We start from the raw sequence: 27,525 nt of genomic DNA on the forward strand, positions 1-27,525 counted from the left end.
TGCCTTGGCTGTGTGTTCCCCCAAAAAAAAAAAAAATGGTTGGGTTGTTGATGCTGGGTTATTAAGAAATGACCCAGCGGGTCAGATGAGAAGACTGCGGGGCGTGGCTGAGGGGTGGTGCTTTCGGATAGTTATATTTGGCCACCCGTGGAAAGAAACGTCATTCCCGTTAATCTTTTCTGTTGTATTGTCATCACACTTTAAGATTGAACACTGATAATTTTGTAGCCTCAATGAGGCTTACAGACGTGTATGAGTTCCTCAAGAGCCTTTAGACGTGTTGGTTGTGTGGTTGACGTGTACGCAACTATGTGGCAAAACAGACAGGGTTGGCTTAGATTGTTGACAACATGTAAACTATATTTTGTCTCCAATGTTTATTGAAAACATAAATACATTTGCACAATTAGCACTTGTTGTCTCTCAAATACATAGTTACAGTTGTTGGTTAGCTAGCTAGGGAATTTTAGTCATATTAGCATAGACGTGACATTAGTCAAAACACCTCAAAACAAGACATGGCATCAAGAACAAGATAAAACTAGCTGAAACGAGCCACCTACGATTTCCCACATGGCAGCTTCTTGTCATTGTTGCTGGCTATCTTGCCATCCAACACACCACCTTCTGCCCCATTGAAGCGCGCGCATAGTTTTCGTGACGTTGTAGCCCGTCTATATGCAAATCCCATTGTTGGAATAGTTACTACTTTATTACTATATAAAGAGGTCATTGCATTCAAAGTATTAACACCCCTTTACTTTTTCCACATTTTTTAAATGGATTACATTGAGATTTTGTATCACTGATCTATACGCAATACCCCATAATGTCAAAGTGGAATTATGTTTTTAGAAATGTTTACAAATTCAATTAAAAATGAAAAGCTGAAATGTCTTTGAGTCAATAAGTATTCAACCCTTTTGTTATGGCAAGCCTAAATAAGTAAATATTTGCTTAACAAGTCAAATAATTGTGTTTAACATGATTTGTAAATGACTACCCCATCTCTGTACCCCACACATACAATTATCTGTAAGGTCCCTCAGTCGAGCAGTGAATTTCAAACACAGACTCAACCACAAAGACCAGGGAGGTTTTCCAATACCTCACAAAGAAGGGCACCTATTGGTAGATGGATAAAAATAGAAAAAGCAGACACTGAATATCCCTTTGAGCATGGTGAAGTTATTGATTACACTTTGGATGGTGTATCAATACACCCAGTCACTACAAAGATACAGGCGCCCTTCCTAACTCAGTTGCCGGAGAGGAGGGAAACTCCTTGGGGATTTCACCATGAGGCCAATAGTGATTTTAAAACAGTTACAGAGTTTAAAGGCTTTGAGCGGCGATAACTTAGGATGGATCAACAACATTGTAGTTACTCCACAATACTAACATAAATGACAGAGTGAAAAGAAGGAAGCCTGTACAGAATAAAAGTATTCCAAAACATGCATCCTGTTTGCAAAAAGGCACTAAAGTAACACTGCAAAAAATGTGGCAAAGAAATTAACTTTTTGTCCTGAATACAAAGTGTTATGTTTGGGACAAAACCAACAAAGCACATTACTGAGTACTACTTTTCATATTTTCAAGCATGGTGGTGGCTGCATCATGTTATGGGTATGCTTGTCATCGGCAAGGACTAGGGAGTTTTTTTTAATAAAAGAAATTGACTAGATCTAAGCACAGGCAAAATCTTAGCGGAACAGTTGGTTCAGTCTGCTTTCCAACAGACACTGGGAGACAAATTCACCTTTTAGCAGGACAATTACCTAAAAAGGCCAAATATACACTGGAGTTGCTTACCAAAACGACATAGAATGTTCCTGAGTGGCCTAGTTACAGTTTTGACTTGAATCAGCTTGTAAATCTATGGCAAGACTTGAAAATGACTGTCTAACAATGATCAACAACCAACTTAACAGAGCTTGAATATTTATTTTTGAATAATAGGCAAATATTGTACAATCCAGGTGTGCAAAGGTTTTAGAGACTTACCCAGAAAGAATCACAGATGTAATTGCTGCCGAAAGTGATTCTAACATGTATTGACTCAGGGGGTTGAATACTTATCTAATGAAGATACACTGTATATTAGTGTTTTATTTTCCATGAAGTAAAAAAAAAAAAAAAAAGACTTGTTCTTCCACTTTTAGTATTTTGTCTAGATCGCTGACAAAAAAAGGACAATTAAATCAATTTGAATCCCACTTCGTAACATAACAAAATGTGAAAAAAGTAAAGGCGTGTGAATACTTTCTGAAGGCACTGTAATCAGCAATGTTAATATTATATTCAGAGGGATCGCTCCAGATCCAAGGCGAAATTCGACGTTTGTGCAGGTCCCCAGGACGTCAGGAGACAGCATCAAAAGTAGCCCCCAGAAAAAAAACGGGGGAAAAAAGCATTGGGATTGAACACGCGGTCTACGGAGCCAGAGGCTTAGACTACTCCGCCATCTGTCTACAACGATTTAGCAAGTCCAGTCGGAATTAATGCCTAAAGTTTTAACCCTATCCCAAACTTTAATCCTTAACTTAACCAGTCGGAATTAATGGCTAAACTTAACCCTAGAGTTGTTTCTGTTTTAACCCTATCCCAAACTTTAATCCTTAACTTAACCCAGTCGGTGGTTAATGCCTAAACTTAACCCTAGAGTTGTTTATATGTGCCTTAATTTACCACGTTTGTCACAGAACATCAGGAGATGAAGTTAGTTTACTCATCAAAAATAGACGTTGGTCAAAGGACATCGGTACATGAAGTCAGACTGTGATATCTTGTTGTTATATTAGAATATGTAATATGCATAAACATTCAAGGAACATTTAACTTTGTAGTGTACAAACTTTATATGATGAACAGGAATTACATTTACTCTTACAGGTGACCAAAAATAAATATCTGAAAGCCACTCCTCCAATAAGACACTCCTCCAATAAGCCACATCTCCATCTTCTGATAGGCTGCTGCTGCTACACTATATTATTAAAAAGGTACAAAATTGAATCCATTCCATCACGAATAGGTTCCTGTTTGAACCTTTACACAGGCAGCCCAGTATCAGCGTACAAGCGTCAATCTGTAAAAAAATATGGATCGTGTCACAGGGGTTCCTCGAATAACCTTTTCAGAGGGGTTTCTCAAGGAACCTTTGTGACCTGGAAAGGTTCCCCCTGTGTGGCAATTTTTTGAACCCCAAAAGGTTCCTCCAGACTCCTTTACTTCTAAGATTGTATAGCAATAGCTAGAAAGGAACGCAATTCGGAAACACTTTTATTATAACTATTTTTTTCTCCCTCTCTCTCCCTCCCACCCTGCCTCTTACAGCAACGTGAGGACCTGACCAAGCGAAGGGAGAAGGTGTCTCGTAAGAGGGAGAAGATCGCCACAGAGGGGACCGACACGGACCGAAGCATCCAGTCTTTGAACGAGGAGATGGATGCTCTGGCGGCCAACATCGACTACATCAATGACAACATCGCTGACTGTCAGGCTAACATCATGCAGATGGAGGAAGCTAAGGTTAGCTGACGCAAACAAACACATTTTCTTCAGGAAATTGACCCTTTCTAGTTATTAGAACAGGTGATGCCAGCACACACATTTTCTTCATAATTGTTATTATGACTGACTGTGTGATGTTGTTGTGATGCAGGAGGAGGGAGACACAGTGGACGTTACCGCGGTGATCAGCTCCTGTAACCTATCAGAAGCCCGCTTCCTGCTTGATCACTTCCTGCACATGGCCATCAACAAGGTAACCACAGTACACCTGTCCCTCTTGAGTTCTCTTTACCTTTTTTTAAACACTATGTTTATTTTAGAGTTAAACATACGTATCTGCTGTTCTGTGGGCTAAATATCACACCACTCTGTTGATGTCAGTGTGGGATTTATGTGTGTGTTTGTTATGTATGTAATGTATGAATTTACTGATATGTGCGTCTCCCAGGGTCTGCAGGCGGCCCAGAAGGAGTCCCAGGTGAAGGTGATGGAGGGCAGGTTGAAGCAGACAGAGATCAACAGTGCCACTCAGAACCAGCTGCTGTTCCACATGCTGAAGGAGAAGGCTGAACTCAACCCTGAGCTGGACGCTCTGCTGGGCAACACACTGCAAGGTATAGATGTCTCAGTGGTATAAACACGCTGCTTTTCAGTTCTTCATCTTTTGGTTACACTTTATTTTACAGTCCACTATTTTATCTGACATTCACAATGGTAATGATTGACCTAATAATAAAAAATGTAAGAAAACATATCTCCCATATTGTTTTTCTTTCGGATTCAGTAAAACATGTACCATTACGTATTCTCTTACTAAATAGCCTACCAGTAAAATACCGACTGAAACAGGACTGTAAAATAAAGTGTCTCTATTCTTTTAACTTTTGTTTGACATTGATTTCTTTGTTTTGTTTTCCTGTTTGTTCACCCTGAATTCAAACAGAGATAGGTTACCTAGTGGTGGGTAAGTAACAGATACCAGACTGACTGGTCCCAGAGAGCATGGGTCTCCCCTAAAGCCCCTCCTCCCTCTAGAACTTCCCTTTAAGACTAACCTGAGAACATAACGTTGCCATGAGGTGCATGAGGTGGTGTGTTGTCCCCTGCCCCCTGACCCCGACTTCCATGTCTGACCCTCCCCGTCCTCTTTGTGGATGTCTAGCTTTCTGCTGTTCAGCAGACTCATTCAGGACGACCTGAATACTAAGAATTAGCACTAGCTTAAACCCTGACCCCCACGCAAACCTGAAGTTCAGGCCTTAACTAGAGTAATACTCCAACTCCAACCTTTACTAAGTTACCCTCCTTAAAATGGAAACGTCAGATGCATCATACTAATATATAGTATACTATACTATTGACCTTCTGACCTTGTCTGACCCCTGATGGATTTAACCTGACCTCTGAACTTTGAACCCTGTACCTTTAGAGCTCTTTTGAATTCAAACTATTGTTTTGCTGCTGCAGCATTTGTTTGAAAACACTGTATGCATTTGTTTTCTTTGTGAGATCCAGACTGTAAATTGACTTTGAAAATGGTCTACCTCTAACAGTTGAAGATAGTAAAGTAACACAAGTTTAGTGCTTGAAATGGGATATTTGAAAACATGCTGTGAAGCCATAACTACCCCATGTCAGACCATGCAGTAACTGAGGCATGTTGTGTATCTGAGGGCCCAGTGTAACAATGTGTATGGTTCTGTCCTCAAGCAGAGAATGGAGATGACAGCAGTAGTGATGAGTCCTCTACGCCCAGCCCAGCCACAGAGGGAAGGTAAATACCATTTGACTCAGACAAGACAATGAGGATATTGAATCTTAATGGTGAAACTGCCACATCCGTTTGCAATATTACAAAAACAAAGAAGTTACTGCAAACAACTAACACTGTTTTTTTTCCCTTGGACATCATTGTATGTGCGATAGAACAGCAGAATATGTACTGCAATTTTTTTTTACCACGTTGGGCCGCGCTCCTCACCTCTAGTTTGTCAACTAAACAATAACAATAACAATGGCCGTCGGTCGGACAGTGGCACTGTTTCTCCTACTGCGGATTCCATCTTTCAATTTCTGTTTATACTTTATTATTAGACTATGAGTAACATGTAAATTGCCCCTCTATCTTTGTTTCAGTTCATTGGCCTCTGACCTCCTGAAGCTGTGTGGAGAGGCCAAACCTAGGAAGGTACAGTCATCTACAGTACTTCACACGCAAAGCATTTTTCTAAACACCATTTTAATTACATTTTCATGAACTCTAAAGTTAAGAAGTTACTGATAAGCACTTTGAGATAAATGCTATTTGTAAAACACTCTTTATGAATGGATTATTATTATTGATTGATTGATTGATTGATTCGATCGATCCCACTACCACAGGCACGCAGAAGAACAACCACCCAGATGGAGCTGCTGTATGCTGGTAGTGGTGAATTTGACTCTCCTACGGGGGACTTCTCTGCCCCCCTGCTACCCCTGGCAGAGGCCCAGGAAGGGACAGGGGACATGGGGACAATAGCAGGACATTTCAGGGACGGGGAACTCACTGTGTCCCCCTCAGCACTGTCCATCAGGATTGCTGGACTGTAAGTGCTTATTTTGGTCAGATGTCTTTGTTTAGTTTGTAGAACTATAGTACAGGAAATACAGTGATATACTTGTGGAGTAAATCCTTACCTTCTGTATGTGCATTTGATGGGTCAGGCTTCACATCTTAACAGTGTTATTGTTGAAAAAACTAGTGCATCAGCATGAGAAGGATAGAATGTTTAACTTGACCCAGAATGCATTGTAACCTTCAGTGATGTATATGACTTCAGCTGATTATCCAGTGCATATCACTTCGACTGTTCATGTCACTCAGTTGGTCTGTCTGTCTCTATGTTGTGTAGTTCTGGAGCCTGGTCTTCTACGGGATCTGAGAGGAGATCACTGGAGCGCTCGCCTCTAACACGCAGGAGGATGCTAGAGAAGGGAGGACAACCCCCCTTAGACATCAAGGAACACACACCTATGGACCCCAAGGGTCACCCAGCAAGAGCGACAAAGTCACACATACCCACGCCCACAGCCACAGAGAAGACCAAAATCACAGACACCAAACCAACGTAAGAGCCATTGCATGAAGCCGTTAACACACCACTACACAATGTTTGCCACAAATGTCAAGTTCGTACGACGTCCCGATGGTCATAGTAGTACCTACTTCTTGTGTTTCAGGTTGGAAGAGTCGCTTATATATCAAGGACAAAGGTATGTAACACTACTGTATGTCTACCTACAGTATATATTATACTACTGTATACATCTAATGTCCAAACTTTTTCCCTCGGGGGGGCCCCCCTTCCAGCATTGGGGAACATCCCGCAACCCCACCTGCGTGCGCGCACACGCCACAACTTCATGACACAAACTGTTCACACCCCTCTTGTTGGTGTAGAGAATTTTGCAAGTTTAAAGTTTATTTCCTGCAATTATACAGATTTTGTCATGGGGTGCAATGAAGAATTTGCAGTTATAAAGCACATTTTCTTGCAATTCTACACATTTTGCCATGTCTAATGTGTATTCATGTGATATTTGAGTGACACATTTTTTTAAATGTTAAATATGTTAAATATAAAAATGTTAGCTGACATGGGCTGGTTGATTTGGACATTTCCAAAGTTATATATAGCTCTCTAAGTTATGCAATGACTAACATGACAACAGGAACTGATGATGCACTACCCAAATGGACCTTGTGCATTCTACTATTACAACTTTCAAGAGTAAGCCCCGCCTGGCGACCCCTTGAGCCCCACAGTTTGGGAACCACTGTCTTAACAGACTTAACACATTGTCTTTTGTCCCTATTATAGAGGGGTGATCAACCCTGTGTCATCCCCTAAGAGCAGCCATGCTGCCAGACTACAGTGTATCTATGTGGCTGAGGGACACACCAAACCTGTCATGTGTGTCGACTGCACTGATGACCTGCTCTTCACTGGCTCTAAAGGTGCAGCTCTCTAGTTCTATAATGTTCGGAAACAAAATCAACCTTTGACCTCTAAACCATGACCCCTAGAAACTTCTCACACCTGAAAGGTTCAGATGAGTGTAAGTCATATTATTTGGTATTAGCTTCATCTAGCTTTCTGGTATGGTTGATGGTGTTTCTGCCATGTTGCACACTCATCGTAACCCCTAACCATTGACCTCTAACCCCTGTGTGTGTGTGTGTGTGTGTGTGTGTGTTGTCAGATCGTACGTGTAAGGTGTGGAACCTGGTGACTGGTCAGGAGATCATGTCTCTGGGAGATCATCTCAGCAGTGTGGTGTCTGTTAGATACTGTTCCAGCCTGGTCTTCACTGTCTCCACCGCTTACATCAAGGTCTGGGACATCCGAGACTCCGCCAAGTGCATACGCACACTCACGTGAGTAAATATATATATATATAAAGGGGGACGCTTGCAAGCCGAAGAACACCATCCCAACCGTAAAGCATGGATGTGGCAGCATCATGCTGTGGGGGTGCTTTACTGCAGGAGGGACTGGTGCACTTCACAAAATAGATGGCATCATGAGGAAGGAAAATTATGTGGATATATTGAAGCAACATATCAAGACATCAGTCAGGATGTTAAAGCTTGGTCGCAAATGGGTCTTCCAAATGGACAATGACCCCAAGCATACTTCCAAAGTTGTGGCAAATGGCTTAAGGACAACAAAGTCAAGGTATTGGAGTGGCCATCACAAAGCCCCGACCTCAATCCTATAGAACATTTGTGGGCAGAACTGAAAAAGCGTGTGCGAGCAAGGAGGCCTACAAACCTGACTCAGTTACACCAGCTCTGTCAGGAGGAATGGGCCAAAGTTCACCCAACTTATTGTGGGAAGCTTGTGGAAGGCTACCCGAAACGTTTGACCCAAGTTTAACAATTTAAAGGCAATGCTACCAAATACTAATTGAGTGTATATAAACTTCTGACCCACTGGGAATGTGATGAAATAAATCAAAGCTGAAATAAATAATTATCTCTACTATTATTCTGACATTTCACATTCTTAAAATAAAGTGGTGATCCTAACTGACCTAAAACAGGGAATTTTTACTAGGATTAAATGTCAGGAATTGTGAAAAACTGAGTTTAAATTTATTTGGCTAAGGTGTATGTAAACCTCCGACTTCAACTGTATATATATATACAGTGGGGAGAACAAGTATTTGATACACTGCCGATTTTGCAGGTTTTCCTACTTACAAAGCATGTAGGTCTGTAATTTTTATCATAGGTACACTTCAACTGTGAGAGACGGAATCTAAAACAAAAATCCAGAAAATCACATTGTATGATTTTTAAGTAATTAATTTGCATTCAATTGCATGACATAAGTATTTGATACATCAGAAAAGCAAAACTTAATATTTGGTACAGAAACCTTTGTTTGCAATTACAGAGATCATATGTTTCCTGTAGGTCTTGACCAGGTTTGCACACACTGCAGCAGGGATTTTGGCCCACTCCTCCATACAGACCTTCTCCAGATCCTTCAGGTTTTGGGACTGTCGCTGGGCAATACGGACTTTCAGCTCCCTCCAAAGATTTTCTATTGGGTTCAGGTCTGGAGACTGGCTAGGCCACTCCAGGACCTTGAGATGCTTCTTACGGAGCCACTCCTTAGTTGCCCTGGCTGTGTGTTTCGGGTTGTTGTCATGCTGGAAGACCCAGCCACGACCCATCTTCAATGCTCTTACTGAGGGAAGGAGGTTGTTGGCCAAGATCTCGGGATACATGGCCCCATCCATCCTCCCCTCAATACAGTGCAGTCGTCCTGTCCCCTTTGCAGAAAAGCATCCCCAAAGAATGATGTTTCCACCTCCATGCTTCACGGTTGGGATGGTGTTCTTGGGGTTGTACTCATCCTTCTTCTTCCTCCAAACACGGCGAGTGGAGTTTAGACCAAAAAGCTCTATTTTTGTCTCATCAGACCACATGACCTTCTCCCATTCCTCCTCTGGATCATCCAGATGGTCATTGGCAAACTTCAGATGGGCCTGGACATGCGCTGGCTTGAGCAGGGGGACCTTGCGTGCACTGCAGGATTTTAATCCATGACGGCGTAGTGTGTTACTAATGGTTTTCTTTGAGACTGTGGTCCCAGCTCTCTTCAGGTCATTGACCAGGTCCTGCCGTGTAGTTCTGGGCTGATCCCTCACCTTCCTCATGATCATTGATGCCCCACGAGGTGAGATCTTGCATGGAGCTCCAGACCGAGGGTGATTGACCGTCATCTTGAACTTCTTCCATTTTCTAATAATTGCGCCAACAGTTGTTGCCTTCTCACCAAGCTGCTTGCCTATTGTCCTGTAGCCCATCCCAGCCTTGTGCAGGTCTACAATTTTATCCCTGATGTCCTTACACAGCTCTCTGGTCTTGGCCATTGTGGAGAGGTTGGAGTCTGTTTGATTGAGTGTGTGGACAGGTGTCTTTTATACAGGTAAAGAGTTCAAACAGGTGCAGTTAATACAGGTAATGAGTGGAGAACAGGAGGGCTTCTTAAAGAAAAACTAACAAGTCTGTGAGAGCCGGAATTCTTACTGGTTGGTTGGTGATCAAATACTTAAGTCATGCAATAAAATGCAAATTAATTACTTAAAACTCATACAATGTGATTTTCTGGATTTTTGTTTTAGATTCCGTCTCTCACAGTTGAAGTGTACCTATGATACAAATTACAGACCTCTACATGCTTTGTAAGTAGGAAAACCTGCAAAATCGGCAGTGTATCAAATACTTGTTCTCCCCACTGTATATATATACAAACACCAACTGTATTTATATACTGTTGCAACACTGAAGCATGCATGAGAGCACCAGCTGTTCCGGATGACTATGTGATCACGCTCTCCGTAGCCGATGTGAGTAAGACTTTTAAGCAGGTTAACATTCACAAGGCCGCAGGGCCAGACGGATTACCAGGACGTGTACTCTGAGCATGTGCTGACCAACTGGCAAGTGTCTTCACTGACATTTTCAACATGTCCCTGACTGAGTCTGTAATACCAACATGTTTCAAGCAGACCACCATAGTCCCCATGCCCAAGGACACTAAGATAACCTGCCTAAATGACTACCGACCCGTATTACTGACGCCTGTAGCCATGAAGTGCTTTGAAAGGCTGGTCATGGCTCACATCAACACCATTATCCCAGAAAACCTAGAACCACTCCAATTTGCATACCGCCCCAACAGATCCACAGATGATGCAATCTCTATTGCACTCCACACTGCCCTTTCCCACCTGGACAAGAGGAACACCTACGTGAGAATGCTATTCATTGACTACAGCTCAGCATTCAACACCATAGTGCCCTCAAAGCTCATCACTAAGCTAAGGATCCTGGGACTAAACACCTCCCTCTGCAACTGGATCCTGGACTTCCTGACGGGCCGCCCCCAGGTGGTAAGGGTAGGTAACAACACATCTGTCACACTGATCCTCAACACGGGGGCCCCTCAGGGGTGCGTGCTCAGTCCCTCCTGTACTCCCTGTTCACCCATGACTGCACGGCCAGGCACGACTCCAACACCATCATTAAGTTTGCCGACGACACAACAGTGGTAGGCCTGATCACCGACAACGATGAGACAACCTATAGGGAGGAGGTCAGAGACCTGGCCGTGTGGTGCCAGGATAACAACCTCTCCCTCAACGTGACCAAGACAAAGGAGATGATTGTGGACTACAGGAAAAAAAAGAGGACTGAGCACGCCCCCATTCTCATCGATGGGGCTGTAATGGAACAGGTTGAGAGCTTCAAGTTCCTTGGTGTCCACATCACCAACGAACTATCATGGTCCAAACACACCAAGACAGTCGTGAAGAGGGCACGACAAAGCCTATTCCCCCTCAGGAGACTGAAAAGATTTGGCATGGGTCCTCAGATCCTCAAAAAATTATACAGCTGCACCATCGAGAGCATCCTGACTGGTTGCATCACCGCCTGGTATGGCAACTGCTTGGCCTCTGCAAGGCACTACAGAGGGTAGTGCGTAAGGCCCAATACATCACTGGGGCCAAGCTTCCTGCCATCCAGGGCCTCTATACCAGGCGGTGTCAGAGGAAGGCCCTCAAAATTGTCATAGACTCCAGCCACCCTAGTCATAGACTGTTTGCTCTGCTACCGCACGGCAAGCGGTACCGGAGTGCCAAGTCTAGGTCCAAAAGACTTCTCAAAAACTTCTACCCCCAAGCCATAAGTCTCCTGAACAGCTAATCATGGCTACCCAGACTATTTGCACTGCCCCCCCCACCCCATCTTTTTAGGCTGCTGCTACTCTGTTAATTATTTATGCATAGTCACTTTAACTCTACCCACATGTACATATTACTTCAACTACCTCAACTAGCCGGTGCCCCCGCACATTGACTCTGCACCGGTACCCCCCTGTATATATAGCCTCCCTACTGTTATTTTTTTTACTTCTGCTCTTTTTTTCTCAACACTTTTTTGTTGTTTTATTTTACTTTTTTATTAAAAATAAATGCACTGTTGGTTAAGGGCTGTAAGTAAGCATTTCACTGTTATGTCTGCACCTGTTGTATTCGGCGCATGTGGCCAATCAAATTTGATTTGATTTGATACACCTCTAGTAATAAACCGAAGACCTTTGTTATGTCAAAAGTTGGAGTTGAGCTTGCCAGTTCCTTTTTCAACACATTCTAGGAGATTCTAGCACATTCCAACACAGCCCATGGAATTTCAGATTCTTAATTTGCTACTTGAAAAAAGTACTTTTACACAATGTCATTCCCGTTGACATGTTATTGACTGCGTGTGTATGTGTGTGTGTGTCGCAGGTCGTCGGGCCAGGTGAGTACAGGGGACAGCTGTGTGTCTCTCAGGTCCCTGTCCATCCCTCCAGGAGAGAACCAGATCAATCAGATTTCTCTGAACATTACGGGATCCTACCTCTACTCCGCCTCTGGCAACTCAGTCCGCATGTGGGACCTCAGGAAGTAAGAATGAAGGCCGAAAAAGCCTTGTTTTTTCCACCAAGAGTAGTTGAATATCTTGTTTAGTTAAAGTAAGTACTGGAGGTGGCACAAAATAATGGTAGAAGGAGAAGAATTGCGTACACCAAAACAGGCACAGGTGCTGAAACAGGCACAGTGTAGAAAATATAGATAGTGAATGCTCATCATTACTCCCAAGTATGATTTTTAGTTGTACCAAAGAGTCCTAGATTTGAACTCTCCCTGACCCTTGAACCTTGACCTTATGCTCTAGGTTTGTGTCTACTGGGAAACTGACGGGTCACCTGGGTCCGGTCTTGTGTCTGACCGTCGACCAGATGGGCAACGGTCAAGACGTGGTCCTAACGGGGTCCAAGGACCACACCCTGAAGATGTTTGAGGTGACGGAGGGTGTCCAGGGCAGCATTGTGTCCTGTCACAACTTTGAGCCACCACACAAGGAGGGTATAGTCTCTCTGGCTGTTCAGGGGGACAGCCTCTACAGCACCTCCAGAGACTACTGCATCAAGAAGTGGGACCTGTCCCGCAAACGACTAGTACAGGTAAGACATACTGGACACTAGCTGTATATACTGTACTGCTAGTACCTGAAAGAGAGACAAGGCTCTCAAAAACATACAATGAGCTGATAGCTGTGATTTTCACATTGCATGTTGCTTTGTAAGCATCAGATCTTGTTTTGTTGAATTGCTTTTGCTAGCTGCAACATTATCATCATTGTAAGACCAGTAGTGATAGTAAACAAAATGTATTGTCCCCAAGGAGTTCTTTTTCAACTGTTTGTAGCCCTGTTTTGACCTAGTGCATACCTGCTTCCTCCACAGCAGGTGGTGAGTGCCCACTCTGACTGGGTAAGTGCGCTGGGTGTGGTGCCAGGGTGCCCGGTGGTGCTGAGTGCAGACAGGGGAGGTCTGCTGAAGCTGTGGCACGCTGATACCCTGGCACCGTTAGGAGACCTGAGGGGACACGACAGCCCTGTTAACGGACTGGCTACCAACAGCAGCCAGCTATTCACTGCCTCAGAGTGAGTTTAACGCCTAACCCTAACATGACCCTTGAATGCCATAAGAGTCTACAGCTACAGTTGAAGTCGGAAGTTTACATACACTTAGATTGGAGTCATTAAAACTTGTTTTTCCAACCACTCCACAAATGTCTTTTTGGAGAAATGTTCTCTGGTCTGATGAAAAAAAAATAGAACTGTTTGACCATAATGACCATCGTTATGTTTGGAGGAAAAAGGGGGATGCTTGCAAGCCGAAGAACATCATCCCAACCGTGAAGCACGGGGGTGGCAGCATCATGCTGGAGGGACTGGTGCACTTCACAAAGTAGATAGCATCATGAGGAAGGAAAATTATGTGGATATATTGAAGCAACATCTCAAGATATCAGTCAGGAAGTTAAAGCTTGGTCGCAAATGGACAATGACCCCAAGCTTACTTCCAAAGTTGTGGCAAAATGTCTTAAGGACAACAAAGTCAAACTATTGGAGTGGCCATCACAAAGCCCTGACCTCAATCCTATAGAACATTTGTGGGCAGAACTGAAAAGGCTTGTGCGAGCAAGGAGGCCTACAAACCTGACTCAGTTACACCAGCTCTGTCAGGAGGAATGGGCCAACATTCACCCAACTTATTGTGGGAAGCTTGTGGAAGGCTACCCGAAACGTTTGACCGAAGTTAAACCATTTAAAGGCAATGCTACCAAATACTAATTGAGTGTATGTAAACTTCTGACCCACTGGGAATGTGATTAAATAAATAAAAGCTGAAATAAATCATTCTCTCTACTATTATTCTGACATTTCACATTCTTAAAATAAAGTGGTGATCCTAACTGACCTAAGACAGGGAATTTATACTAGGATTAAATGTCAGGAATTGTGAAAAACAGAGTTTAAATGTGTATGTAAACTTCCGACTTCAACTATATGTCTCACAGAGAATATATCTCCTAACTTTGACCATGATCCTGATCATACCCTGACCCTAACCCTCTGAGTAAATCAACCCACTGTTACTATAATAACAAAGTCATAGTTTAACCTAAGAGAAAGATAATCAAACCTCTGATACACATGTTGATCCAGCGATGTCATGTTCTTTCTTGTGTGACAGTGACCGGACAGTGAAGATTTGGCAAGCAAAGGGTTCTTTGGAGGAAGGGATCCACTGACACTGAGAAGGAGACCTCTGGACTGTGACTAGACACAGCTCTGTGGATCTACTAGATCACTCTGGATCTACTACAGCCCTATGGATCTATTGCTGCTCTGTGTATCTACTACTCAATGTATTTGCTGCTGCTCTGCACAATGATCCATGGATGGAGGCCCTCCAAGACTGTCACAGGGCAGATGACCAGCCCAGACACACCCATTGAGTTCACCAACGTAAGACATTCACTCAACAAGGCTGGAGGAGAGTAGCACAACGGTCATGGTATTCACCTGAAGAAAAACTCCAGTGAAATGCCCATGGTTCTGTCTCATGCTGTATCCTCTCTATACATGTCATAGAGGAATCTTCCGCTACAGTGCGTGGAATCATCTCTCTGTGTCGGGAGGGGGGATGTCTTCTAAATAAAGGCCCTATGGAGGTTGGTCTTAAAGCAGCTGTTACTGCCAAACCCTATGGGAGACTCATATAGCCTCAGTGAGGAATAGGGATGCCTCATTGCTTTTAATGTCGTTACCTGCAGATTGTGTGTGACCAAAGTACAAACCTTCTCTGTGTTAGTCAACGGGCTGTTATGAGAGTATCTTTAGCCAATGCATTCCGTTGTACTTGCCTGTGTACAGTACAGTACCTCTGCAGTAGTCTTACTCTCTTTGTATCCTACAGGTACATTCAAACCTCAAACTACAAAAAGTGATTTGATCTTTAATTTTCTGTCAACATTTTTGTATTCATGTGTGTTTTCCTGGTGACTTTGAAACCTCCAAAGTTCTGAGCTTCCAATTCATGTTGTATCCAATGGCCTGCGTCAATCATTTCAGAGCCCAGGTAAAGTGAGGTCACCTGTGCACATCTTAAATCAACTCAACGTGTATTGGTTGCCTACACAGATTTGCAGATGTTATCGCAGGTGCAGCGAAATGCTTGTGTTTTGTAGCTCCAATTGTGCAGGAATACCTAGTAATAAAAAATCTGAGTGAGTTTTCCTGTGCCCACGTATGTCCTTCCCCCAATCTGATTCAGGAACAGGCTGAACAGAATAGAACAAAACATAGAGGTGTGTGTTAATATCAGTGCCTGTCAGTCTTATACTGTAGATAGTACAGTATCACAACCTAATTTGTGTGGACTGGCCCAGGATCCCTAGATTGGGATGACACTTTATGTAAATAAGAATCTGTTTTTTTTCCTCCTGGACATATTGTGCACAAATTCCGACTTTTTAGTGATTCTAATGTCAGATGCAGTGTGGAAATAAATGTGATCTGTCAAAAATAACATGAATTGGTATATCGTTCAACATGGAGATGTGTGTTGCCATGATGCCACCAACTGGTGGCAGTATAATACAGTATCACATTAGGAAACATGACACGGTTTCAAAACAGAGAACTTTGGCACTGGAGATTTGTTTTCCTTCCTCCTGTTCTTCGGTAGATATTCAGTCCGTGGCAGTTTGAATCTGTTGCAGGAAAACGATTCCATCCAATGTCCATGAACCAATCTCCTCGACAGGTATTCTTACTTTTGTAGTCAATTCCTGATAGCACAGGTGGGATTGCAAAATTTCATAAACGCATGCAAAACAACCTCCTTTCTAAACGTAGATCTTTGGTTGGGTCTTTTGCTAATTTGTTTGCAACAAAGAATTCCATAAAGGTAGACCAAAGGCACATATCATAACTCCAAGGTATAAACGGTGAGCATGGACTATACAGTATGCTCTCCATACCTGTGAATTCCCACTTCCTGCATGGTCACCTGTGTGCCTACCTATGCATGTGACCAGCGACCCTTGACTCAACATATGTGGGGTCATCATGGGTCACTGGTCACGTAGGCACACAGGTGACCAACAGTGTATACATTTATTGAGGGGGAACTATGATGACATCCTTGTTTTTTCCATTAGCTTCTTTCTCCTTTTGATAGCACTGCAGGTGGAATCATCATGTTCCTTTACTTAGTTCCATACATCCCCTGAAGAAGAGAAGTGATGGGAATGAATCAGTATTTAATGTACAACAATTAGAGCATCAGAGTTTCATGTGTACATTAAGACCAAAACAATCTCTTGCACCTTGAGCACTGCATTACTTCTGTACCACGGACTAGTTCCATTTTTAAACACTGGTCCAAACACCACAAGCTACTGTATATTTAATACAATGTTGTCCATCCATATAGAGTAAATTCAGTGTTCCTAAAATAACCATGATTCTTACTTCACTGTCAGCACAATCTTTACATAGTTTATTGGTCTCAACAATGCATTATTTCTCTATCAATCATTATTTCAATTTTAAAACGCTGAACATCAGAGTTCTTAAAATAACCATGATTCTTACTGCACTGTCAGCATATTCTGAAAGGGTTTCTTGGTCTGTTCTCGGTTTCTCATATTTCTAACATACTTTATCCCAAGATAACACCAGGACCCAGACGGTACTCTTACAGTTTCATAATAAATCAATGTACAGACCGACCTCAATAACGGCTATGTGGGATAAGAGTTCCTGTCTGGGGTTATTTTTAGCTCAACCTATATGGGTTTGACAGGGGGCTTCTGTGCTTTTCTGAACCTGGTTTCATAACCTTTATACCGGATGGAAAAGAGCTGAGGTGTATGGTAAATAGGTATCCTATTCCCTGTCTAGTGCACTACTTTTGACCAGGGTCCATACTCTGGTCAAAAGTAGTGCACTATACAGTATAGGGAATGGGGTGCCATTTGGGATGCGGCCATTGTAGCCAGAGACTGATAGTATTTTTAGGCTTATGAATTTGTCATAGGGATTATGTGACTGGCTACATTCATCCAATCTCTCTTGGTGTGTGTGTGTGTGTGTGATCATATTGATCCTGTGAATCATTGCTTGAAACATCCCTCCCTTCAGTGATATTTCTACAATACTCTTTATTTCCCTGTTGAGTCACAGTTTGTATAATTTGGCTTTGGAATAAAGGGTTGACCAAGATAGGGTAGGAGAGGGAGTAAGATAGCTTGATTAGACTGAGAAACAGTGTGAGGGTCAATACCAAACACAACAATGCTTACCTCACATACAGGGAATAATGTGCCATTTCGGACACAGCCAGAGTGAGTTTCCTGGCATCTGCTGGGGGAGGATGGAGAGGATGATGAGAGGATGGGAGGATGGAGCGAGGGATGAGAGGAATAGGGGAAGAAATGTCAGGGAAGAGAGGAGATATCCTGCCCCTCAGTACACAGATCATGGGTTATGATGAGGAGTATTGTATTAATTACATACGGGCATTTCCATCTAAAAGAACCCATGAGCACCAACATGTGAAGTTCATAGGAGCATATCAAATTGGGTGTCAAATGAAAGAGTCTATGTTTTTGGGAAATTAAGGCATAGATACATTTTTCAACCATTTTCCATCTTAAAAATGTGGCATAATTAAAGGCTTTGATTTCTGGATAAACAGATGGAAACGGGGTCTTAGAAAACATTTACCAGAAAAAGTCTTTTAAAAGGTATCAGAAATACATCAAAACACAATAATGTTGACGTAAAGACCCCTGCCAACTAATATCAACACTTGTATTTAGTTTTGGAGAAATTGTTTACCTTCTGTAAGTTTAAGAAATATTGCCTTGTGCCTTGTAATTCCATTACCAAAAACCCACATACATATCTTTAAGATATTTTCTAATTTCTCTCCCTCATGAGGAGGGAGGATAATGAACGTTCACAGAAATAACAAGCAATGGTAGACTTACCAATTAATTAAAGTGATTTACTGATATCAATTTTTTAATGAATTATTAAGATATTAAAACTCATAACTCGGTTATCAAATTGGTAACGGAATTACCCAAAAATCACTAACAAAATTACTGCAACTGAATTGGCTACAATGGGAAATCATAATAGTCAAAAACTACAGTTGGGTCCCCTGCTACTGTCCTCCCTTCCACTGGCATACTGTTATGTTCAGCTCATAACTGTTTTCTTTCTCTTTCTGTCACGTGTTAAAACAGTCTGGACAACCCCTCCCTCACCTCTCTCTCTCTATCTGCCTTTGTCTCTCACTCTCCAGTTAATGTCACCTCTCCCAGCTCTTACTGACACCTACCCATCAGCCACCTCTCTTTCCATTTACTGTAACCAGCATCCTCACCCACTGAGCACCGACCAACACCGGACGTCCATGGACGTTAAAAAGCAGTTGAAATTTAATCAGTCCACCCTGGCCTTGATGTTAATGTCCACAGACGGACATGACTGGACCAAATCTGAACCTATCATAGACGTGTGTTTCACAAATTTGGTGTTTCACAAGTTTGGATAGCACAGTACAGTACAGTATACATTACAGTAAGTAGAGTACAGTACATTACAATACAGTTCAGTACAGTACAGTGAGTCAAGCACAGTAGAGTACAGTCCAGTACAATACAGTACAGTACAGTACCATAAAGAAAAGTAGAGTATAATACAGTACAGTACAGTACAGCAGTACTGCACTGAACTATACTGTACTGTACTGAACTCTACTGTACTGTACTCTACTTTACCCTACTGCACTGTACTTTACCCTACTGCACTGTACTGAACTCTACTCTACCCTACTCTGCTCTGCTGTGCTGTATTGTACTGCAATGTACTCTACTGTGCTCTGCTGTGCTGCGCTGTGATGTCCAAACTTGTGAAACATGGGGAGAATGACAATCATATCCATAATTATGCATTTCTGTGTAGTACAGACCATGATGTAATTCTGTTACCGTAATTCCGTTACCGGGTGTAAATACACTTCACTTACGGTAGTTCAATAACCTAAATATATTTTTTCAAACTCAAGGTGCCATGTCATAACTTTTGGAAAACGTGTTCACATAAAAACCTGAGGGAGATTTTACCATAATTCCGTTACCAAAGTTTGCATCTGCACAGTTCTTCCACTAAATTAGTTTTTGTAAATTTTTCAATGGACATTTTTAAAAGTAGTCCTTGTGCATAGAGTTGTATGGTTTGTTAAACTTTGAAATCAATGTTTTTTGTTTGGCATACATTTTAAAGTAAAAAAACGGAGTCAAATAATTATTCCGTTACCATGGAATTGCCCATATACTTTGCAGTGGGCTCACTATCTTTGACACATTGAGCTGTTACAGCTGAGTGGGCAGCTGATAATATAGGCTGTTTTATAGAGAGGCTGTTTTATGATATTCAATCAGCTCTGTAGGGATGTGTAGGAGGACACTCAATACAAGTGGGGGTCAATTACTCCTGGTCTGAGAGTGCAGGACTGTTGCCATACATCCACGCCACTAAATAGAGTGAAATAGGCCTACTGTTTAAAACATTAGAGGATACAGATGCATGGAATTCCACATGGAATTATTTTTCTCCTGACCTGTGGGGTCATGTGTTAAATAGGCTACCGTGTTACTTTCACCCGGATTCCAAACACCTATGAGTGGAAATGGATGCTGTTTCATGTTTTATGCACATGTTTATACAGTAGTGTATACTGTGTGTGTCTCTGTCTCTCTCGTTCTCTCTCTGTGTGTGTGGTTTTATGTGTGTGCGTCTGTGCATGTGTGCATTTGCGACAGGACTGCGTGTTTTGTGTGTGCGTGCATGTGAATGTACTTATTTCAAAGGATCTATTTGGGCATCACTTACAGTAACTCATTGATGAGTGCTGGCTGGTTACCTAAAGGTGTGGTAATGGTTTCTCTCACCAGCTACTGAAAAGTCTGTGTGTGAGCTATATTTGGAGGGGGTGGTCAGGCCTGAAAAATACTGTGTAATGAAGATGATGAGTCACCCAAGGAACAAATGTCTTCTATCCAAACATAGTAAACACTAATTACTTTTTCTGGTGACGTGAAAATTCTGATGGGAATATAATTTTGAACACTTTAAGACCTATTACACACACGCACACACACACACACTCGCTCTGTCATAATTATCGATGTTATTATAAGTCATGACATGGTCATGGTTAGCCTAACTCCTATTTGATGACTTGTTTATCGTGTCCTTACTGTTGGTCTCTTATGAATGTATGTTATGATTGTAGCCTATTTATCAGATGGGCATCTGTGGCATTCTTTTGTCCAAGGCGCACATTCCTCTCGCAGCGTTAGTAGGTGACGCTGACTGTCAGCCTATGAAGTGACATCACCCCACCGCTAGTAGCCTGCTCGGAGCATTCCTCTTCGTTCCGTCCACATGCATTCATTCTCGTTTCGCTGAAGGAAGTGTAGTTTATCCGATTCTTGCTGCTAAAAGGGGTTGGACAAAAATATTTTCACATCATGAACAACTGCAATAGCTTCGTCAACATGGCGTCGATAGGAGATTTCGACCCTCTCAATGCTTCCATACCCGCCACCAAAGTTGAAATCACGGTGTCTTGCAGGTAAGAGAATGTCGGGGGTTGATATGACTGTTGTCACGGAAGAAGGATGTGGTATGGGCAAGTATTCGGCCTTTTATCTGCCATTCCAACTGGCCAACTGTCAAACAAGTTCTGGTTGTAGTAACATTTTGAAAAAGTAATTGTTGTTCAACCAACGGCACTGTTTATCATTATTTTAGGCTACATTGTATCTAGATAAGAGTGAGGTGTTCAAATTGTTACTTTGTTTTAGTTTTGGGTGGTAAGTTTACAATAAATTTTCGAACTGTAGTCTATCAGGTATTTTATAGGCAGTAACCTAGCAGTCTGCCTGTTGGAGGACTGGCAATGGACATCAACATGCTTGAATAGGCATGAACAACAATACCAACATTCCCTATATTGGGATATAACCGTATGTTAGAAGACTGTTCTCACCGAATAATCTGACACTTAGTCTTGTTTTGTTCTGATTCGTGGCTTGTTGTGGACTGGGACTCACCAAACTGATCAGGGGAACACAAATAGATTTACATTGACAATTAACCCTTCAAGGTAAGGTATATGGCAGGAGTATGCTAATGATTTGATGTAGTCTAGCCTACGTGTAGCGACAGTCAGACGTGTCTGTGAGCTGGAATAGAAGTGTAGGCTAGATAAAGAGGGTTCAGGGTGTATCACTAGCCCGTTTAGTTTTTTGTTACCACCCCCTCTCTCTCTGGAGACATGCATTCCTGTTGCATAACAGCTCCCCCGGTCCCCGCCAAACCTTATGTATTTAAGGTGTCCCTTTAGAATAGATCAACTGAGGGAATCATAGTGTTGTCACTGGACTGTCAGTCATTATTTATTCAACTGATATTGAAGGAAAGACAAAACACACAGTGAGACATTGTAACCACTCAATAACACATGTCATATTAAAACAAAGTGTTCCCAATGAAATGATGTGTAGATCTCTCACAATGGACTCAATTGAATAAGAGGGAAATTAATTTTGTAATAACCACACACAATAAACAATAACTAGTTACTCAATATCTGACCATACCATACTGAACCAGTAGCCTACTTCCCTAGGGGAATTAATCCATTAAAATGTGTTATCTCTATCACCTCCAGGGAGTAAGTCACATATTACCCCTTATGTGTCAGCCTCTGAAGAAGAGATGGAGGGTTGTGTTACTATATACATAAGGGATGTTAGCTAAATGTTGGTCCTGAGTCACCCTCTAGTGCCTGCTGGGCATAGAGGAGGTCTGTAGGGAATGCCTTCACACTCATCACACCCCAGAGAGGAGGTGAGGTACCATGGTAACGCGGCCAGGTGTGTGTGTGTGTGTGTGTGTGTGTGTGTGTCTGTGCCTGAAAGGCTCTGATCTCTGTCACTCTCTTTCTCTATCACACACACCACACATGCACAAACAAGGCTCTGCTCTCAAACACACACACATAGGCAGGCAGGCACACACACAATGTGTGTCTGACGACGGGATAAGAGTCTCCCTCCCTCTCTTTCTCTCGCGCTCTCTCTCTCTCCCTCTACCTCTATCTCTCATTCTAACTTACTTTCTTCTCTCTCTGGCCAGAGCTCCAACGGAGGCCCAGACTGTTAGTACAGATAACTCTATCTCTTCCCTCCCTGCCTGTAGTCATCTGATGTCATGTTTACATGTGGGTACTGAAGGCTACTGTAGATGGATGGCTCTGCTCTGATTAGGTTGGGCTAGGCCTATTTACTGTCATCATGACCCATTAAAGTTCTGTGTGGACCAGAGTTCAGTTAATATTTATAAGTTGGTGGGTATTTATGAGGTGTTCTTCTCTGCTGGATTTCTCAGTACCCCTCGGATCCTCCTGGGTAAATTGATCCTTGGCTTGGTGTAATAAAGCGAACCTAACCGTTTCATAAAGTATTTTATTGTACTAGCGCTGTATTCCCAATTAATTGATTGGTTCTACCTCTGTATGAGTTAGAATGTATGAATTGTTCAGATATTGCATTATCTTTCTATTTCTGTACATGTTTGGCTGGTTGTCTCTGCGGTACTGTAGTTTAGTGTGTTGTTCCCTGTTTATGGGAACATCACTCATGTGTGGTGTCTGGCTGTGCTTATGGTAATCTGTGGGGTCTGGTTTTCTCAGTTCTTGTTCAAGGATGTGTCTAATCAGTGATATGAGCACAAGTGTCAGAGCTGGAGACCTCATTACCTCTGTGATTGAAGAGGAAGGCAGGGGGGCACCAGGAGTACCATGACAGGTTTGGGCCCAGCTGTGTACCCTTTCTCCCCTTTTCCCACACCTCTCTCTCTCTCACTCGTTCCTTTCTATCCCTCTCTTTCCCTCTTTTTCCTGGATACCTGTCAATGTCTGTCCCCTCTCCCTGTCTCGTTCCTCTCTCCCCTTCCTCCCTCTCCCTCCCCCTCTTCCCTGGGTTTTCTCTCCCTGTCAGTGTGTAACTGACTCTGACAGTGTCCCTAGATGTCAGATCTCCCTCTCCATCTCTTTCTCTGTGGGACTGCCACTCCTCCTATCAACACAACTGTCACCAATTGGCTGACTGACTGACAGCCACTATTATCAATCCAATAGTTTTTGTGGTATTTTTTCTTGACTCTGAGTTTATTTCAGGTTGACCATGCCTGACTGTTTCTCAATGCTTACCCTCCCCTACTCCCTAAAATACTGTTGTTTGAGGGAGTTAGTTTGTTTTGGGCTGAAACAGAGCACAACCTCAGGGATAAGAAACCCATGCTGTGTTATGCAAACGCCAAAATGTAAATAAACACGTTTATTTATAAATCTACAGATCTAATCCAGAGAGTCAGGGAAAGCTTGTTTGGCCAGGGCTCCCCTATCAATGGGATTCACCTGGATAAATAAAGGATACTTAAATAGATCTAACTGGCTGTTCCATATTAATAGCAGTTTGAGTGTCTTTAAAGGGACAGTTCAGGATAGTTTGGGAATTTGTCCATTTTTGTCAATGAAGACCATTTCTATGTCTCTGCGTCCAGTATGAAGAAAGTTAGAGGTAGTTTGGCAAGCCAATGCTAACTAGTGTTAGTGCAATGCCTGGATGTCTACAGGAACTGCTAGCATGCTAGCTCTTCCCAAAGACTTCCAGTGCACAGAAACATAAAAATGGTATCCATGAGTTCATCTGACTCTGGGGATGTAGATAAATGGCTTCATTGCTAGACCTTGGACAGCCAAACTAAGCAGAACCTTCCCTCACCCCACTTTGCCCTTCTGAACAAATGCATATTTTAACCAATGTCTAGATGTCAGTTGGGTTACTTCATACAGTTGAAATATTTATCCTCTGGCTGTTGGAACCTCTCTCTCTCTCTCTCTCTCTCTCTCTCTCTCTCTCTCTCTCTCTCTCTCTCTCTCTCTCTCTCTCTCTCTCTCTCTCTCTCTCTCTCTCTCTCTCTCTCTCTCTCTCTCTCTCTCTCTCTCTCTCTCTCTCTCTCTCTCTCTCTCTCTCTCTCTCTCTCTCTCTCCCCCTCCCTCCCTCCCCAGAGTTTATTCCGTTTACATAAATAAAACGCACCCAGCGTCAAAACAAAACTATCACGAGGGAAATATTCCACCCTGGCAATAACAAATGGAAGAGTAGCTCAACCGAGCTACTCGCGCTCACAATGAAACAATCACTCACAAAGACCAGGGGAACAGAGGGAACACTTATACACATACTAATTAGGGGAATGAGCACCAGGTGTGTGTGATTGACAAGACAAGACCTGACAAGTGGAGTGATGAGAATGGGATCGGCAGTAGCTAGTAAGCCGGTGACGACGAACGCCGAAACCTGCCCGAACAAGGAGGGGAGGCAGCCTCGGCGGAAGTTGTGACAATAATCTCATCATGTAGGCTATACCCGAGCTGTTGGCTAGAGCGCACGTGCCAATACCAGAGTGGGCACATTTGCTATACCTAAACACATTTTTTGTGACAAAACCATCCGCCTAGAGTTGAAAATGCCCTGGAAACCCATTTCTTTTTTAAATCCGGTACATGGGAATTTAACTGCAAAAGTTATTTTTATGTGCACTACGTATTTACGCACAGACTTTTATCTGCAACAAGTCAATTTAATGGAAACACAACTCTGATGGAAAAATGTGCATAATGTTTTAATTTTAATTTGATCATTTTCGCATGAAAATCTGTCGCCTATTGGATGGAAAACTAACTAAAGACACCCTAAAGAATCTGGCAAGTGCGCTAGTCCGGTGTCATTTTGATTATGCCTACACATCATGATTCACCAGCAGCCCCAAACATCTGAAGAATAAGCTACCAGCCAAACATGCTTGTAAGAATTGTACTTAAACTACCCAATCATACTCATCTGGAGGCGAGCATTTTAAGCAGTTAGGATGGCTATCTGGGGAAAAAAGAGTAGTATTAATTCAACTTGGTCTGTTCCACAGAATTATCACAGACTCAGCCCCCAGGTACCTATCCAACAATTTTTCATTTGTAAGAAATGTCCACCAGCATAATACCAGAGTCAGAGACTCTAATATTCACTGTTAGACTATTATATTTAAATCTGGTAAGAACATATTTTTATATACCGGCACTGTTGAGTGGAACAAACTACCACAGCAACTCAAAAAGAATGTCAAAAAAGAATGTCAAAAGCTGGCTAATGTGTGAACAGTAAAATAGAGACCACAATGGAAATAAGTCCCCGACCTTATTGTGCAATCCCGGTCACTTTTAAAGATATTTGTACTGTGTGTATATATGTATTTATTTTTACTGACAAATAAAATCAATCAATCCAAACGGTGCAGAGGCCATTTGATGTAATGGAAAGAGACATCTGTTACAAAACACCAACAAGTTTAATGACATTCGGAGATTGTCAAGCTTTCGATACTGGGTAAGCCTACAAGATAGGGAGGGATGTATTTTCTGTTGGTCGAGATTGACATAGTCTGTTTATTGTGGTGTTGAAAATGCAAACTATGATATTGAAGCGGCTAAAGTCTGTATGCTTTGTTTATTGGTTGTGTGGTACATTGGCACAGAAACCTGTTGGTGGAATTTTTTTTGCATATATTTTATATAATTATAAATATGGCATCAAAATGTTGAAAATCTGATTGCCCCCTAACTGATCATTGTCTGCAACTGGCTCTGATCGTAGTGTAGGCCTAATGAAACAGGCAGGGAGAGTGAGCTCGTCCGTGGTGGTTGGCGAACCCTCAACCTTCTGGCCCTTAGCCCTGCTTGGCATCGACTGTGCCACAAAAGCATGCTGGAGTGGCAAAGTCAATATCCACATTTATAAACACAGGGTCGCTACAGCTATTGTTATTTCTGGTCGTAAACATTACAAGTATAAGGGGAGGGTCATATGAAAATGTTTTTACGTTTGTTTAGTTTTATGACACACCTTTAGTTGGACCAATGCCATTGGTTGAATGCTCAGGGTGCATCTTAATACTCTAAAGTGGCATCCTGTCCTACCAGAATGGAGGAAGCAAAGTGTGCGAGCTAGGTTACTCGCTTTAGACCTGTCCAGGACTCACAGATCACTACGGATAAAGGAAAGGGGGCAACAAGAGGAAGCCATTGTCGAATATTGACACACAGCCCTGGCTAGAAATAACAGATAAGAGATCAAACACACATGTCATTGGCTCCAACCCAACAGTCACAAGTGATAATAAAGACGATTCACTCTTACCCGCAACAAACTTTCAGAAAAGGAACTAGTTCTATCCCACTTCCGAGCTGGAGACAGGCTATTAGCCTAGAAATTATAGATCCAGATCTGTCTTTTTTATGATAGAAACCCAACAACACTCAACTTGTTCCTCTTTTGTCTTGAAGGTTCGTTTTGGTGCTTTGGTTGCCTCTTTGACTCTAGGAAGTGATTGTATTTCCCTTTTGGACCCATAAAGATCAGCTAATGGCTTGTATTGGAGAAGTGACAAAGGTGTCTGGATGGATTGAGCTGAGACAGGGGCCATGCTGTGGCCTGGTTCAATACGACTCAGAGAAAGACAGGAAGATACAATGGAGGTATCTCACATAGGAGAGGAGGATGAAAAGAGAGTGAAAGACAGGCAAAAGACTGGCGATCCCTGATCAATGGACATTTGGCTGGAACTGTGGGAGCTGAATGGATTTTGGAAGACCTTACAGCAAAGCAATCAGTGGGATTTGCAAATTGGCTGAAAACGTATGGAGCTGAAATGAAATTGGAAGACATGGTCTCTGAGCCTGGGTAATGGCCAGTGTGTGTCCATGCTTGTGAGTGTGTGTGTGTGGCTGGGTCCTGCCATGTAATCTGGTATGGGTCTCCTTGGGGAGTCTAGCCCACCTCATAAAGATCCACACACTGAGGAAATGACTATTGACCGCTCCTACTCTCCCACTACCCTGAGCTCTG

General features: G+C 42.5%; 2 protein-coding genes across 8 annotated transcripts in view; both read left to right on the plus strand.

Annotated features, from left to right (window-relative positions):
- Nucleotides 1–16,001, plus strand: part of LOC121555113 (kinesin-like protein KIF21A) — a 55,309-nt gene extending 39,308 nt beyond the window's left edge. For 3 of the 7 annotated variants that reach the window (XM_041868919.2, XM_045212131.1, XM_041868924.2), the window contains 15 exons: nt 3,340–3,534; nt 3,668–3,769; nt 3,965–4,130; nt 4,460–4,480; nt 5,227–5,290; nt 5,653–5,704; nt 5,899–6,104; nt 6,411–6,626; nt 6,739–6,771; nt 7,380–7,516; nt 7,762–7,936; nt 12,367–12,525; nt 12,797–13,085; nt 13,368–13,567; nt 14,664–16,001. In XM_041868919.2, the coding sequence (XP_041724853.2) occupies nt 3,340–3,534; nt 3,668–3,769; nt 3,965–4,130; nt 4,460–4,480; nt 5,227–5,290; nt 5,653–5,704; nt 5,899–6,104; nt 6,411–6,626; nt 6,739–6,771; nt 7,380–7,516; nt 7,762–7,936; nt 12,367–12,525; nt 12,797–13,085; nt 13,368–13,567; nt 14,664–14,721 (2,073 nt within the window). In that variant the 3' untranslated portion in view covers nt 14,722–16,001. The remainder of the gene's footprint in view (nt 1–3,339; nt 3,535–3,667; nt 3,770–3,964; nt 4,131–4,459; nt 4,481–5,226; nt 5,291–5,652; nt 5,705–5,898; nt 6,105–6,410; nt 6,627–6,738; nt 6,772–7,379; nt 7,517–7,761; nt 7,937–12,366; nt 12,526–12,796; nt 13,086–13,367; nt 13,568–14,663) is intronic. The other 4 variants (XM_041868923.2, XM_041868925.2, XM_041868920.2 and 1 more) reach the window with 3 other exon arrangements.
- Nucleotides 16,002–20,948: 4,947 nt separating this feature from the next.
- The window catches only part of LOC121555134 (copine-8-like), a 141,496-nt gene continuing 134,919 nt past the window's right edge, over nt 20,949–27,525 (plus strand). Inside the window, exon 1 of the mRNA XM_041868936.2 lies at nt 20,949–21,128. Coding sequence (XP_041724870.1) covers nt 21,025–21,128 — 104 coding nt within the window. The 5' untranslated portion in view covers nt 20,949–21,024. The remainder of the gene's footprint in view (nt 21,129–27,525) is intronic.

The sequence above is a fragment of the Coregonus clupeaformis genome, chromosome 40 (genome assembly GCF_020615455.1).
Source record: "Coregonus clupeaformis isolate EN_2021a chromosome 40, ASM2061545v1, whole genome shotgun sequence".
Classification (NCBI taxonomy): domain Eukaryota; kingdom Metazoa; phylum Chordata; class Actinopteri; order Salmoniformes; family Salmonidae; genus Coregonus; species Coregonus clupeaformis.